General features: G+C 31.5%; 1 protein-coding gene across 1 annotated transcript in view; it reads right to left on the bottom strand.

The window, feature by feature from the left end:
- TBC1D5 (TBC1 domain family member 5) overlaps window positions 1-16139 on the bottom strand; it is a 587873-nt gene that overhangs the window by 334232 nt on the left and 237502 nt on the right. Inside the window, exons 5-6 of the mRNA XM_052000341.1 lie at window positions 11808-11930; window positions 4405-4536 (exon numbers count right to left, since the gene is read on the bottom strand). Of these exons, the coding sequence (XP_051856301.1) occupies window positions 4405-4498 (94 nt within the window). The 5' untranslated portion in view covers window positions 4499-4536; window positions 11808-11930. The remainder of the gene's footprint in view (window positions 1-4404; window positions 4537-11807; window positions 11931-16139) is intronic.

Below are 16139 nucleotides of genomic sequence, written 5' to 3'. Positions count from 1 at the left end.
TTCATATAAATATTGAATCATAGTAGCTATGAACTTCTTGAGCAAGAAGTTATTAGCTTTTCTTTCTTCCCCTTGTCTTGTTGAACTGATTTTTGCTTTGGGTTAATTAGGGTATAATTACTTGACATTTGTTTGTCAGGAAACTCTTCCCAATTCATCCTTAGGGAAACCTTTAGTATAGATTGTAATTAAAAGGAGGCATAGAAGAAGTGGCTGTTAAGAGGAATTTAAAAGAGGAGTTTATAGGTTTTGAAGACAGGAGAAAAACAACAGTTTATCTTATTGCCTTCTAGGACAAAGCTCCTTAAACTGTGGGTCAGGACACTATGTGGATGTTGAGAAAAAGTTGGCAACAGAAAAAGGTATCACACATTCCACTAAGATTTAATTCTTTATGTAAAACCAAACAAGTACATAAATCTCATTAGTATATACAATTGCTTTCATCTTCAAAAAATGGTAAAATATCAAAGCAATGTTTTAAAACAAGTATTCTTATGATTTATTATAAGTAAATGTTTGATTTGTATATCACACACACACACACACACACACACACACACACACACACACATATTGCTGGGGTCAGGAAAATATTTCTTGGGTGAAAAGAGGTCATAAGTAGAAAAAGTTCAAGAAACCCTGCTCTAGAGCAACAATGATAATGTAGGTTTAATAATCAATCCTTGAATTAACGGTAGATGAAAGAATAACTCTAGCTCTGCTCCATAAAAAAAGAAGAAATAAGTTTTTACTAAGGCTATTTATATTAAAATGCATACTTAAAATTGTATAAATCATATATGATAACTATAGAAAACCAAAATCAATTGGAAATAAATATAATATTGTTCTCAAAGATCTTAGAAGAGAAGAAAATGGTGGTTTTCCCCAGAAACAGCAGAAAACTCTATCAAAGAGCTTTTTTGGTGGAGAAAATAAGTTAAGAATAAGGTATTAATTTATTTAATTCAGAATGTATCAAATTCTAGAAATGATTTCCTACCTTGTATTATTTTATTAAGTATTTTCATTTTGAGGTAAGATAATCATTTTTCATTTAAATATGAGCTTATAAAAGTATGGCTTGTGAATGAATAACAAATCTTTGACTTTGATTTTCACACAGTATTTTGATACTAAATTCAGGTTCCCAATTTCATTAAATATGTGTTTTCTGTTGCATCATCTACTACTTTAGTTACAGGTTCTGGAAATGGCCGCAATATTTCAAGTTCATTGTATTCCAATCATTATAGAGAAGAATGCCTATTCTCTTTAATATTAAAAAATAAAAGATCCAAGCAGCCATGGATTTAGTAGCATTAAAGGGCATAATCTAGAAAGAGCATTCACTAGATGTTCAATTACCCCTTAAACTCTCTCCATTTCCTTGTATACATACACTTAAGTCACATATAATCACTTTTTTTGACTGCTTTAGTGTTTCTGTTTTTCTTTGGTGTTTCTTGGCCCTTTTTTAATGTCAAGCTTTCCTCATTAATAGTTAAAATTCAGTTTGAAAAAAAAAATGGTAGGGCTTCTGCCCATTTGCAGGACTGGGGAGAGTCCACATGGGGAGGGGTGTTTACTGGAAGAAAAAAGGAAAGAAATTATTTTGCTCAGACTCACTGCTAATGCTACATTAGTCTTCAACTAATTACAAACGGAACAACTTAATAGCCAGATAGATATTCAACTGTAAAAGAATCATGGAGGGTCTGCTGTGGTAAAGCTTCAAAAATATATAAACACTTTCAAATCTAAAGTTGAAGTTCCTACAAAAACATTTTAAAAATAAACAAACATACTAGTAAGGTGATGATACTTCAATTGAATAGGAAGTCCATATTAAAATGCAACACACATTTCTGTTCAAAAAAGGAAATTTATGAAGATGAAATAGATGCTTTCTATAAAATATTTACATATACAATGCACAAAATCCACTATGGTTAGTAACCTTTATGACTTTGAAGAGCCATATATTTACATATCTTTCTCTTTGCATGTGCATGTGCGTATGTGTGTGTTTTGTATATATTTTTAACAGTTGACAGCTGTTTTAGAGCATACAGAGAAGCCAAGCTGAATGAGGGTCTTGATTACTTCAAGATTAGCTATCTAAAGTTTCTATTCATTTTAAGTGTTGTTAGTGCGAAGAGTCATTAGTCACTTCCTTGTCTCATAGAACATCAGCATACATTTACATTGTTAATGAACATTTGGGGTAAATGAATTAATGGCACTTTTAAACATCAATTCAGTCCTAATAACTCTGTATGTCAGAGAAATGTTAGGATAGGATATAAACGAAAAGCCTTTTCAGTCAAGGTAACTAAGCATTCCCACAAACAATAACAGGTAAAAATTAATTTAAAATGTTTTTGTAACAGAGTTTAAAAAATTATTTTCAGAAAAATAGGATGAAATTTATATTTAACCCTCTAATTCCCTCCAAAAAACTGTGAAAATACATATATCATCCAGAAAAAAGTCCCTTTGTATTGCTCCTGAGTCATACTTATTTTCAGTTCATTAATTAAATATCACTTAGTTTTGAGAAACTATTTCTTATATAATAATTATTTTTTATTTCATTAAAGAAAATTCATTTAAAAGTATGGCATATGCTTTATGCTATATCCAAATATGGCATCCAAATTTTAAAATATGGCACTATAGTATAATTATCTCCTATGGAAAACCTGAAAGGCGACAAGGCACAGTTCATAAAAGATTACACACCTCAACAGCAAGAAAGACTTGCATTCAAATCCTGCCTCTTTCTACACAACATTTCTATGCCAAGTAAACTGAGTTTCCAAATTCCTAGGTGACTCTTTAAGAACAGGAATTACATATGAGTTTTTGCCTGTCATTTCCAAAACTTTAGTTCTCTATGTAGATGAAATCACAAACCACCTCACTTTAAATAAAAACAAAATTCTAAAGAAGCAGCTAAAATGTCAACAGATAGCATATGAACTTCTTAACACATCAAAAACATAATGATTAGGATACTGGGTGGTATAAAATATTTTCAATAGCAATAGTAACATTGCTTTCAAGACAGTATTGGAAAAAAAGCAGAATAAAATACACTTCATTTTAGTAGAAATATATTTCTCAAATCACTTAAATTAACTAAACTCCAACTTACCAGGAAGATAAATGAACAGAATGTTTCAATTGCAGAATGTAATAAAAGACATGTTTAAAGAAAAATTTGGGTTATGTGGACAAGAAATATACAAAAGTTATTTTGACCAATTTAAAAATATCTTTATTAACTTGATGATAAATGGAATATTACTGGTATCTATGTAGCAGACCAGCCCCTAGGATTACTGTGTCTAAATATTTGCTGAACACTTTCTTGGAAAGGATAAAATTTCTAAGAAGCATAAGTTTATTATTTATTTCCTCTTAATAAATTTATGCTATAATTGCAATAAATGATTAGAAAGGGAATGGAATAGAGAAAAGGACTTAAAGGCATTATGGGGTATTCTTACTGATGAAATACCAGATTCTGGGACAGCAGTTCAGAATATGAAAAACTCACAAAAGGCATTATTGTAGGAGTCCTTTTATTTCACAACAGGTTGATTAAATTGATGTAGCTGCCAACTATGAGTAAAGGGAGCCACTTAAAAGTCAGAGGGGAAGAGGGAGAAGTTCTAGAGAGTTAGGGAAGATCCTGGTAGAGAACAAAGTCACAAGCCTGTTTTGTCTACCTCAGCAAGGGCATAATGCAACACAGAAAAAGGAACATTTTAAGACAAGATGAGAGTGCTTGTAGGGCAAGAATATCTCTATGTGGCTGTTCAGAAGGAAGAGTCCCTTATCTGCAAGGTCCTTAGTCATTTGGTAAGTTGAACAAGTCTTGGTCACATCATCACTACAAATTAATTTAATAGGGGAAAAACAGATGATACTACTATTCAATTACAATCATTACCGAACCTTAAGTGTTACAAACAAAAAGAAACAAAAAGTCTTATCCTAGTATAAAATAAGCTTAGAGGGGAAGAAATCATACACCCAACAAAAAAAAAGGATGATTTATTTTAAAAAATCAGCTCCTAAAGCTGCTACAAGAGGCTGGACACAGCCCACTTTGCATTTCTACATCTTTCCGCTAAAATCACTGTCTGGTTTATGATTTACAAAGGATGACAGTGTATTAAACATGTGGTTAATGTTGCTGTATGTAATTAAAAGTTGACTTTTTGTGTTTTCCCTACTGTCACAGTATACCATGCATATTCTGTGAAATGTTCTTAAAAGTTGTCCTGCTCAGTCTCATTGGGAGAATTAAACAAATGATGACACATTCATTATCATCGGACTCTCACCTATCCAAAGATAAAGAGGAAGGCATGGGAATACAAAGCTTACCTTCAGACTTCAAATAACCCAGCAAAGGGTCAACGCCAACTTCTTGTTCTTCAGCTTGCAAAGGGTGATGGGTTTCAGAGAACGAATGAAACATAGCTAGTAATGGCAATGATCACCCAAAGTGATGGATATCTGGGGGAAAACAAACACACAGAAGTGATTATTATTATTTCTTAAATAATCTGAAACTATGCAAAAGAGGCAAAAATAAAAACAAAACGAACAAAAACCCCACATTACAAAATAGTGAGATTTAGAACAGGGGAGCTTGGATATCATTTAGTACAACTCACTAATTTTACAATAAAAAAACTGAGGCCCAAGAAAGTGAAGGGAAACTTTTAAAGTCCTACATAAACACTAAAATAATAGTGGATTTTGAAATCATGACCAAGTTGTTACCTCTACACAATCAACTCCAGAGATTGCTTTTTATCTCTAGGATAACATTTAAATTCCTCCTTTTGGCACTTAAAACAATTCTTCATAGGTTTTCCCTATCTTTCTACCCTCCACCTACTCTTAAGCCAAGCTGACACTCTTGATGGTTCTTACACAGGAAGCTCTGGGCTTTCTCTAACTCCACATCTTAGTTGTGGCTGCTGAACCCTCATCCTCCCAAAACACTCTTCTTCCTGGAGCTTGTGGTTTCTTTTAAGATTTGGCATTCTGTTCCTGGTCTTCTGAGAGACTGGTACCTTTCCCACAAGTTCACTTTGCATCAAGCATTGTCTATGATATATATATATATATATATATAAATGTATACAAATGTATAAATAGGTATACATACTGCAGATAATATATGCACATATTGCCTCCTACTTAGAATGTAAGCTCCAAAGGCAGAAACTGTTTCATTTTCCTGTTGTTCCTAGTTCCTAGCATATACTATGTGCTTTTTAAATGTATCAGTTAATCAATTGATAGCATATAAACCAATTCATTAACTGATTCAAGAAATGTTGATGGATCCATAACTTCAAGAGAAAGTGGAATTCAATTATTTTGCTCAAGTGAAATATAAATTTCAATAGTTTTCTATAAATTAGCTTTATTAAAGTAATTTCATTAAAACAATTTTTCTATCAATCAGGATTTTTGTTTTTCTACATTTGGTTAAAAAAAGAATTGAAGAATCAAGTTGAATCACTGTGTCTTCTAGTACTTCAGAGACTTTAAATATTTGTAGAACCATCTTCTGTTTTATTATAGTAAATTAGATACTATTTATCTTAATTAAAAATATACCACAAAATGAAATCCATTCTCCCACTTTTTTGTTCAAAAGCATGCGACTTTTACACATGAGAATGATATGGTTATTACGTTAGAACTTTTTTTATTTACTTCTTTCTGAGCTGTTTCTTCAAATGGATTTATGCCAAATTGCGAAAGAGAAGTTATTCAACTGTAGTTTGTGAATAACTACAAAGCTACCCTTCTCTCACAGTGCTTTAGGATTGACAGATTATCAACCCAGAATTTTACCCATCGTAGCTACTTCCTACATGTTTGATGAATTGTACTGAATGAAAAAATATGATAATCACAACCATCAATCATCAATACTACACATAGGGTAAATTCAGCAATACTTGAATTTATCAATAATGGGTACAAGAAAGATAAGATAACATTAAAAATTGAACAGATTTAGATAAGTTTATTTCAGGAGTCTCAATTTAGTTCTAAGTCAAGTAAAATTATTTTATGTTTCATTTTCAAAGGGTAGTTTCTACAAAATTCTACCCTTTCCACACAGTCAATTCTTCTTATTGTATAAAAAATTAGATTTTAATAGCGACAATATGCCTCAACATCTAAAAATCTATCACTGACCATTTTTATGACTTATTTTCATGCCCAGTTAAATGCCAGTTTGGATAAAAAGTTGTCTGGTATCCTAGTGGAACACAAAGTGCTTTGGGTTTTAGTTCTTGTTCTGCCTCCTCTTAGCGGGGTAACTTCGGATAAGGAGCATCATCACCTCTCTAGGTCTCAGTTAAAATAATCTCTCAGGTCCTTTTTCCTTTCCAAGAATTTATGCTTTATGAGTTTTAAAAATTAGTTTTCTAAATACAGTTAACATAAATTTAAACAGAATTGAGGACATCTAAGTAACCATATTTTTCTGTGTGTGTACTATTTGGCTATGATAAATAAATGGCAAGTAAATAAGGCAACATTTGAGATTGGTTCAAATCTCAAATGTTATATGTCTAATATACAACAAAATTGGTGCAGTTTTATTCTATATCTGCAATATTGCACAGTGGAAACTGCAATCTATGATGAGTCCATAAAAGACTGCAATATAGTGAGCTTCTTCCTAAATCATTAATGAAAAATTATAAGCCATACAGTTTTACTGTTACATGTCCTTCATTTTACCCTAGTGATCTGAAAATCAGCATCTCAAGCTTAAATGTGATAGTAGATTTAAATAGTATGACATATCTTAGTTAACCAAATATTAAATTAACTAAACACATCAATCCATAATAAAACTAAGCCCCTTAGTCGTTGATTATGTCTATAGGTAAAATGATTAAGCTACATACCTTTCAACTCCAACACTACTTGGGGTTGAGAATCTAATATTGTTTCTTTTTAAAAGATTTTACAGTTAAAAATTACTTTATATTATTTAATTTCAATTAATCAAGAAATACTTATTAACTTGTGCCTGGAATGATGTGCTATGCTGACTACTTCCCAGAATTCTCCTCATGATGCCATCTGCAATTTAGGGTCATCAGTATTATCCTACCCCCTCAAAATCTGGATCCCTCTTATTCATATGACAAATGAGTTTTGGTTTTATTTTGCCCTGATCAGGCATCTATATAATTTTCTGGATTTCTTCTCTATCTCTCCAGCATTCCTATATGTACTTTTTAACTGCATTACTTGCATATTAAATTAGCTAGCTGGCTAAATAGCTATCTATCTACATACTCATACAAAGATTAAAAAAAAGAAAATGCCTCCTCCCTCAAGTAGGTTACATTATACTTTCACTAATCTAGGGAGGTAATACAGGCACTGTTGTTCCTATTTTGCAGATTTCAAAGAGAATGAAGTGACTTCTTCCTCATATACTAAGTAAATGGCAAATCTTATGGCCTTGGATTTGTTTATTTTATTTTTTTTTTAAAGATCAAAATGAGGCAAACTAGTGAAGTTATTTTCAAAACTTTTTTTGAACTGACTTGAATGTTTTGTTTTTTTCTCCCCTGATCAGTTTAGACTCACAGCTTTTGACTTAGACTGGAGAGTAGCTTTAAAAAATTTGATTGTTCATCATGAATAATGAATTTTGACTTTTATTTTTGCATTGATTTTTAAGTAGTGCTGTTTTTTTCTTCTTATAAAACTAGATGCCATGTGATTGGTTTTTTTAGAAGAGTAATAAACAATTTTAAAACATTTTTAATCTCAAATTATTTTATATTTTTCAAAAGGTCTATGAGAAACCAAGAGGTGTTTTTTTTTTTCCTCCCTTGAGGCAATTGGGGTTAAGTGACTTGCCCAGGGTCACACAGCTAGGAAGTGTTAAGTGTCTGAGACCACATTTGAACTCAGAGCCTCCTAATTTTAGGGCTAGTGCTCTATCTACTGTGCCAGCTAGGTGCCCTCCCCCTCCAAGAGGTTATTTTTTCAAAAGCAATAACTTTTATTTGAATATATTTATATTCATCAACATTTAAAAATACTAATGACCAATGTAAAAATACTTTATATAAGATAATACTTAGCCCAAAAATGATTTCCTGAAACAGGCTTACAGCTAACAAGTAAGGCCTATATCTTTAAATCACCTTTCTTCATATGGCATAATGAGGTAAAAATAAACTCAGGACAAACACTTATGATTTACTAAGAAATTACTCTAACACACTTATTAAAATATTTCCCAAAATGAAAGAGCCTAATGACACCCAAATCTATATGTTAGTAAGGGTAAATATGAAAAGTGGTATTAGAAGTATTAGATATAGTTATGGAGGAAACCTAATCTTCCATTTCAGCAATGGAACAATAACATAAAATATAATAAAATTATATATTACATCTATGTAATTATTTTAATTTTATATTATTTTGCATTCTTATTTATATTATTTTTGCTTTTATGCTATTTTAAAATTATTACACAAACATATTTAATTATACATAATATAAATTATATGTAATGAATTATATAAAAATAAAACAAGTCAAAACCACACATAGAACAGCTTTCCTTTGAGTCACATAACTAGAAAAGCTGAATTTGTCTCAGCCATCCCTATAAATTCACAGATGATTTTGCTCTAAAGTTTAAATGCAACTTTATTACCTAGTGTATAATCTGAGGAAAAAATATCTGCAAATTTCTTTTAAAATGAAAAATTAACTTCATATGAAAAAAATTAGATCAAATTACTGAGTTATAAGACTTGTAAAACCTGTTGTTTTCCTAGAAGGTGAAATATATTTAAAATGAGAGCATTCAAAATAGATTAATGGACTCTAGAGAAACAGAGTAAGAGGAGAAATGGACAAAATTTTAAGACTATAGTTTTGCTGAAAGACAATCTGGGACGAAATATAAAAATTAAACTTTTTCATGTTTTCACAATTAAAGAACTGTAAAATATATATATAGCTAAATAGAAAGTTAATTTTTAAAAAAGTTAAAGTGAACAGCTTTCCCTTCTAAACTGAACAGTTTGCTTCTCTACACACGTGATTGATAAGGTGATATTTGGTGGTTGGTTGTTGTCCTTCATTTCCAAAGAGGACCAAAATGACATCACTATGTTAGAATCAAATCAGTGTGTCTAATGGACCAGACCAACACAAGCTTGAAATGCTCAGACACTGGTCGGACACAAACAATCCTCATGAACATTTGGGGGGCTTCTCTAACTTTGCACATCTCATGTTTCTTCTGGATTAATTCCATTATGCTTTGTTCACAGACCACGGCACCTTTTCTGATAAGGGCATGCCATGCTGGATGTCAGTGTGTCCCATGTCAATTTTAAAGTTCTTAAGATATTTATAAGGCACTGTGAAATCTTAAAGAGCTTTATAAATGATAAAAGTTATTATTAATGAAAAAGCATTTAGTAAGCACCAAAACAAAGACAAAAGATAAACTTTCTCTTCCCCCAAGATGTTTACATTCTTAGCAAGAACATCTAAGCTACATCCGTTCACATGGTGAATCAAACAGGAACTAGTCTCCTAATCCAAAAAAGAAGCATAGGGAGGGAATGAGGTAATGAAATTATGTTGACACAAAACTAGAGGTTAATTGATTTAATTTTTCACTCCTCAGGTGGCAACATATGGATAAAGTCTCAAAAAAAATTTTCCCACTGATTATTAAAGTCCATATCTTCATATTTTGTTCCTTCCTTTAATGTTTCTAATACTTAGGCACTGAGTTAGTATCCTGCATTATGCTGTTCTAAAGACAACTTTATTTAGAGAAAAGTTCTGGTAAGCAATATTCCATTCATTTAAATTCTTGATAGATGATAAACTTATAAGTAAAACACTGAAATTTCTATTATTTTACATAAAGATTTCTTAGATTAAAAAATCATCTTGAATGGACTACTGCTAGAGTTTGAGAAAAGGTTACATCAAAAGATTGCCATGAGGACTATGCATAGTCTGAGAAATGGCATCTTGATGAGGGTAAATGCATCCAAATGAAACTACATCCTCATAACCTGGAAGATGGACAATAAATTGATCAAAAAATAGAATAGCAAGTGGGAATAGAAGAGAAATATTACTTGTCACGTTAGCCAAAGATGAATACAGTGATGTAAAATATGATGTACTGGGGTTTTATTCAATAAAAATTCCACCACTTGAGTTCCTGTCAATCTTTAACACAAAAGAGTTAGATTGGACTTTAAATAAGTTAATTAAGAATTAAAATCAATCATCTGAAACTCTTAATATTTAATATTGTTAGATTGTATATCAAAGTAGTTTTATTATTTATTTACTCCAAACCTTTCCAGAATACTTCATATGGCAATAGGGGGTCTGTATCTCACAAGATAAATGCATTTACAATGCCAAATAAATTATATATAAAAGCATTTGTCTTAATACATGTCATTCAATATTAAATATCACCCATTGGTACCACCCTGAAACTTTAATCCATTTTTATCAACTTCACATTTGTATTATTCAAATGCTGTCTACTAAATAGTTGTCTCTAGAGATACACTGAACAGCTACACATCTAAGAACAATTATCACAGGGAATTTAAAGTGCATTTAACCCTAAAATTGTCATATATTATCAGATAGCACACATTCACAGTTGTGAATTAAAATTTTCACAAAACACGGCTAATCAGGAACCAGCAGAAAATGATGATCATAAAGTCATATTGTTGCTTTTGAAAAATCAAAACAACCATAAATTAAGAGAACAAGGAACAGTTTACTTTTCAACTCTATGGAGAATAAAAGAATATATGACCAAATAAGAGATGAAAAGCATTGAGGTGTGAAATGGATAATTTTGATTATGGTAAATTAAAAAGGTTTTACACAAATAAAACTAATGCGACTGGTTAGAAGGAAAACAGAAAGCTGGGAAACAATTTTTATAGCAAATGATTGATAAAGGCTTCATTTTTTCAAATATATAGAGATACATTCAAATTTATGAGAACACATGAAAGGATATGAACAGGCATTTTTTAGCTAAAGAAAGCAAAATCAATTGGGGAATAGCTGAATAAACTGAACAAAAATATTATTGTGCTATAAAAAATGACAAGCGGAGTGATTTCAGAATACGTAGACAGTCTTGTAAGAACTGATACAGTGAAATGAGCAGAACCAAGAGAATATTTTACATAGTAACACTGTATGATGATCAACCATGAATGTCTTTGCTCTTCAAAGCAATCCAATGATCTAAGACAATTCCAAAAGACCCATGAGGAAAAGCTATCTAACTTGAGAGAAAGAATTGATGGAATCTAAATACATACTATTTTCACTTTTTTTGTTGTTTTTCTTCTGATTTGTTTCTTCTTTCACAACATGACTAATATGGAAACATTTCCATGACTGCACATATATAATACATCAGATTGCTTGCTGTCTTGGGGAGAGGGGAGAGAAGAAAAGAGGGGGGAGAAAAATTTAGAGTTCGCAGTCTTATACAACCTTACACCTTTATATACTATTTACAAAATAAAATGAATATTAAAATTATTTTTACATGTAATTGGGAACAAAATAAAATACTAATAAAAAAGAAAAATCAAAACAAAAACTAAAATATTATGAAATGATGATGATTTGCTTGCAGAACAGAATCCCAGGTCTTCCACTTGATTACTTTTGTAATCCTAGGGTTCACTTACCTCAGCTAAAAAAATGAAAGAGGTAGGGCTGTAGTTGAGATTGGAGTATTGTTCAGCTCTCTTCTAATTTATGCTCTGAATCCCATTTGGTTTAGTTCAAAAAGGCATTTCTTCCAGAAAGGACTGAAATATAAAAAGAGTGATGATTTTATATTAAAACCTAAATGAAACTCTCAATACTTGTTTAAAAGAAAAAACAGCCCATGGCTTCCAATTATTTTACTAGATTCATTTAAATATAATTTCTAATAGTTTATTCTTTTAAGCTGCTACAGTAACTTTTAAAATGCATTTACTTTTTACTGTTACTCTGCTTAATCTATTATATCAATGCTTAATCATCATAAATCTGTTAAAAAAAAAAAAAGAACGTATGAACTTAGGCTAGTCAGTTCACTTTGAGACCTAATTTTCTTTATTTTCAAAAGGTAAAGGCAAAACATCTTGTAGATCTAAAATTCAGTAAAAAGTCAAAAATGTATGAAAAAATGAAAAAAAAATTGAGGACAGGAGCTATCAAACAGCCAAATGAAACCAGCAATTAATTTGGCTAAATTTTTCAAAAACTGATCATATAAAATTAAGGAGGGACAGATGCATTAATCTGGTGCCACAAAAATCAACTGTTCTTCTCAAAACTTTGGAGAGAAGTACATGGTAAAGAGTAGAGGTGAGGCTATCTGTACTTCTGGGCAAAGGGCCTTAGGGTTTTATGAACTGAAGATCTATATTTTTAAGATCAATTACCATAGGTAAGCACATTTAACTCCATAATTTTCACATATTATCGAGATAGCACACTTAGTAAAGAGTCAGTTATGAATTAGAATTTCCACAAAAATAACCCAACTAATCAGAAACCAGCAGAAAATGATGACCACTTCACATATACTCAGATGCTATGAAGTCATAGCAAGAAGCAACTTTTGAAAAATCAAAACAACCATAAGCAAATTATGAGAGCAAGTAATAGTTTACCTCTCAAATTCACGGAGAATGGAAGAATGTATGACCCAACATGAGGTCAGATTTGAACTTGGGAAGATGAAGCTTCCAGATTTTAGACTTGGCACTGTATCCACTGAATCACTTAGCTGCCTCTATTTCACACTGTAGCATTAGTGAATTTCAATAATATTTCAGTATCATCGTTCTTAATTTGAAAGGGGGCAATTTGCCGAGATGAAATTATTTTGAAGAAGAAATTATTAAATAAACATATGTTGACTAAATCAAACCAGTGATTTATTGCTGACAATGATTTCTATACAAATTAATTCAATGGGCACAAGGAACATGACTGAGAATACCCCCAAAATATATTAATAAATGAATTTAATTGACTTTAATGAACGAATCAGCATGCATTTATCAAGGAACTTCCATATGCCAGGTACTGTGGTTAAGCACTAGGGCTACAAGTGTAAAAAGTAAAAGAACACATGCATATAAACACATGTATGCATACATGCTCTGCGTGTAAACAAACAATAGTAATGTCCAATGAGAATGGAAAGATAGGTTGGGTCTAGGCTGTGAAGGATTTTGAAAGATAATCAGCAAAATTTACATTTGATCATAGAGATTATAGGAAGCAAAAAAATAATCAATGAAGTAAGGTAATCACATGGTCAGAGAGGTGCTGAAGAAAAAAGACTCCGGCAGCAGCCATGAGTGCAGGGAATAGGCATGAAGCAGGAAACCAGCCAGGAGGCTGTTTCAATAATAAATGAAAGGCGATGAGGAGCTAGATGAGCGGTAGCTGTGACTGAAGAGAAGGAACTGGATGGCAGAGATGGTACGGAAGCAGACACTCCAAGATTTAATAACTGGATACATGGAGTGAGAAGAGCAAGAAGTCAAGGATTATGCCATGGTTATAAAGCTGGGAGCTTGAAAAGATGATGGTACCTTTGACAGAAGAAAGTTTGGAAAAAGAGAGGGAGTTTCTAGTGGGAATGATGAACTTGAGTTCTGAACATATTTAAAGAAGTTTAAAATATCCTGAGTCGGTATGACTCAAGATGAATACAAAAATCTGAGTCAACATCATGGAGATGCCCATAAGAACTAATTAAGTTTCCAAGGAATAGAGGAAGGAGAAATTGTTTAATAGAATTTTTTTTTAATTGAAGAAATTTGCATAGGAAACAACATCCTTGGTAAGAAATAAGAAACATTTGTAGAAATTAATTTAAAAATTAAATAATATTAAAGCATACATCTTCAAATTAATTTGAAATCAAATAGTTGCAAAAAAACTGTTAGTCTGGACTCTAAATAAACTTGTATTAACAGGGAATTTCAAAATAAAATGAAGATTTTGGTCTAACAGTATAAAATTTTTGCTTTTCAAGAATAACAATTTTAATTCAAATATTCTCATTGTGACATCATAAAATATTTTCAATGAAAAATTTCATCTCCTAGAAGCTATCATACTCATATTGCTTCTCCAAACATTTAAAATATCTCTTATGTTTTAGCCACCAAGAGCTTTTTACAAAGACCAGTCTAAAAATCCCCATCATGATCTTTTCAGGTCTTCAGACATAAATATGAAAAGCACCGATTTCCTTAAACTGTGAACATTTTCTTACATGTAATGTATTGTTTAGGTTATATGATGCACTCGGATTAGAATTTCTTTTTTCCTATGTTAACAATAAGCAAATCAGTAATATTTCATTATTTGTAAAAAAAAAAAATGGATAAAGCTTTCTAATTCTCTTTGACTTTTAAAGAATTCTTTAAGTTTGAAAAGACTAACGTAAGAAGTTCAAGTACTGACTTAATTTTCAGAATGAAAAATGAATGTTGAAGGCTTCAAGAAACCATAATTTTATACCCACTAGATTTTGTACACCATTATCATATGTGATAAACAGTTTCATGTAGAAAATTGTTATACGTGGCAGTCAGCTAACTTAAAAGATGCTTAACTTTCTTGTTTAAGTGCTTAGAGCTTAAACTTTAAAATTGTTATAAAAAATATCAGTTGGGCCTGAATGAATAGATTTACTTATTATAAAGATTAAAATTAGATCATAAAGAATGAGGGCAGCAAAACTTGATATAATCCTATGGTATTTTCTATTTCGTGGGTGGAAGGAAATTTAATTATATACAATCCCTTTACCTTATTCCTTATAACATTCCTATATTAGTTATATCTAAAACATATATGATAAATGTATATATAATATAAAAAATGCTGTACTATGAGAGAACAAGACTGGACCTTAAACCAATATGTACTTGAATTCAGTAAAGTATAGAATTATAATCCAGATGAGATACTATTACTTTGGGGAATCTTAATGATCAATCAATCCATGTAAATGATAGCAAATAATATGGATTCTAAATATGCCTTCAATATCACAATTGAGATTTTCTGAGGCCTTCTCTCATCAAACATGGGCCTGGCAGTAGTACTGCTAACCCTGCATTTCAGGCTAAGTACACCACAGTCTTAGATACCTATGTAAAAGGGCAGTGAGATGGTACAATGGAGTGCTGGGCCTGAACTCAGAAACACTCATCTTCTGAGGTCCTAATTGGCCTCAGACACACACAGCTGGTGTGAACCTGGGCAAATTACACTCTGTTTGCCTTCGTTACCTCAACTATAAAATGAGTTCAAGAAGCAAAGGATGCATTTCTTTGCAACGAAAATCCTAAATGAGATCACGGAGAGTCAGACATAACTGATACAAATGAACAAATATTACCTAACCAATATAAAGGCTTGCCAGTTATTCTTGCAGCTCATTTCATAAACTTTCGTGTATACTCTTACTTACAGCTTAGGAATCTTGGTATTAATCTTTGCTAGATTTTAACCTAGCCTTTTGTAAACAGTGTTCACCAATACTTGTCCCCCTTACTTCTCCTCTACTTTACCTTTTTAAAGTTAAATATTTAGTCTTGAGATCTGTTGGCCTGTTACCTGATCTGAGTCTAACCAGGATCAGGCTGACAAAGAAATAGCAAAAGATTATGCTGGGAAAACCTCGGTGCTTGAAGTATCACTTAAAATGAGTACTTTTGGATGATTAAGCGATTGTACTATCAATTATAACACCAGAAAAAATGACACTAAAATGATTCCCAACAGCTTCTGGGATAAAGTATGTACTACTTATTGAAGGCCTTCTTCGATCAGGATTATCATTGTCCTCTTCCTCCTCTTCCTCCTTGTCTCTTTCTTCCTCCTCTTTAATTTTTTTTTTTCAGAAGCTGGGACAACTTAATTTTGTCCTGTATAGTTTCTATTTTCGATTTCTTGAAATATAGCTCTGAAAATGTATTAGTCCTACAAAACTTTAT

This window comes from Antechinus flavipes, chromosome 5, assembly GCF_016432865.1.
Source record: "Antechinus flavipes isolate AdamAnt ecotype Samford, QLD, Australia chromosome 5, AdamAnt_v2, whole genome shotgun sequence".
Classification (NCBI taxonomy): domain Eukaryota; kingdom Metazoa; phylum Chordata; class Mammalia; order Dasyuromorphia; family Dasyuridae; genus Antechinus; species Antechinus flavipes.
Note: the sequence above shows the minus strand (reverse complement) of the source record. Positions and strands in the feature narration are given on the sequence as shown.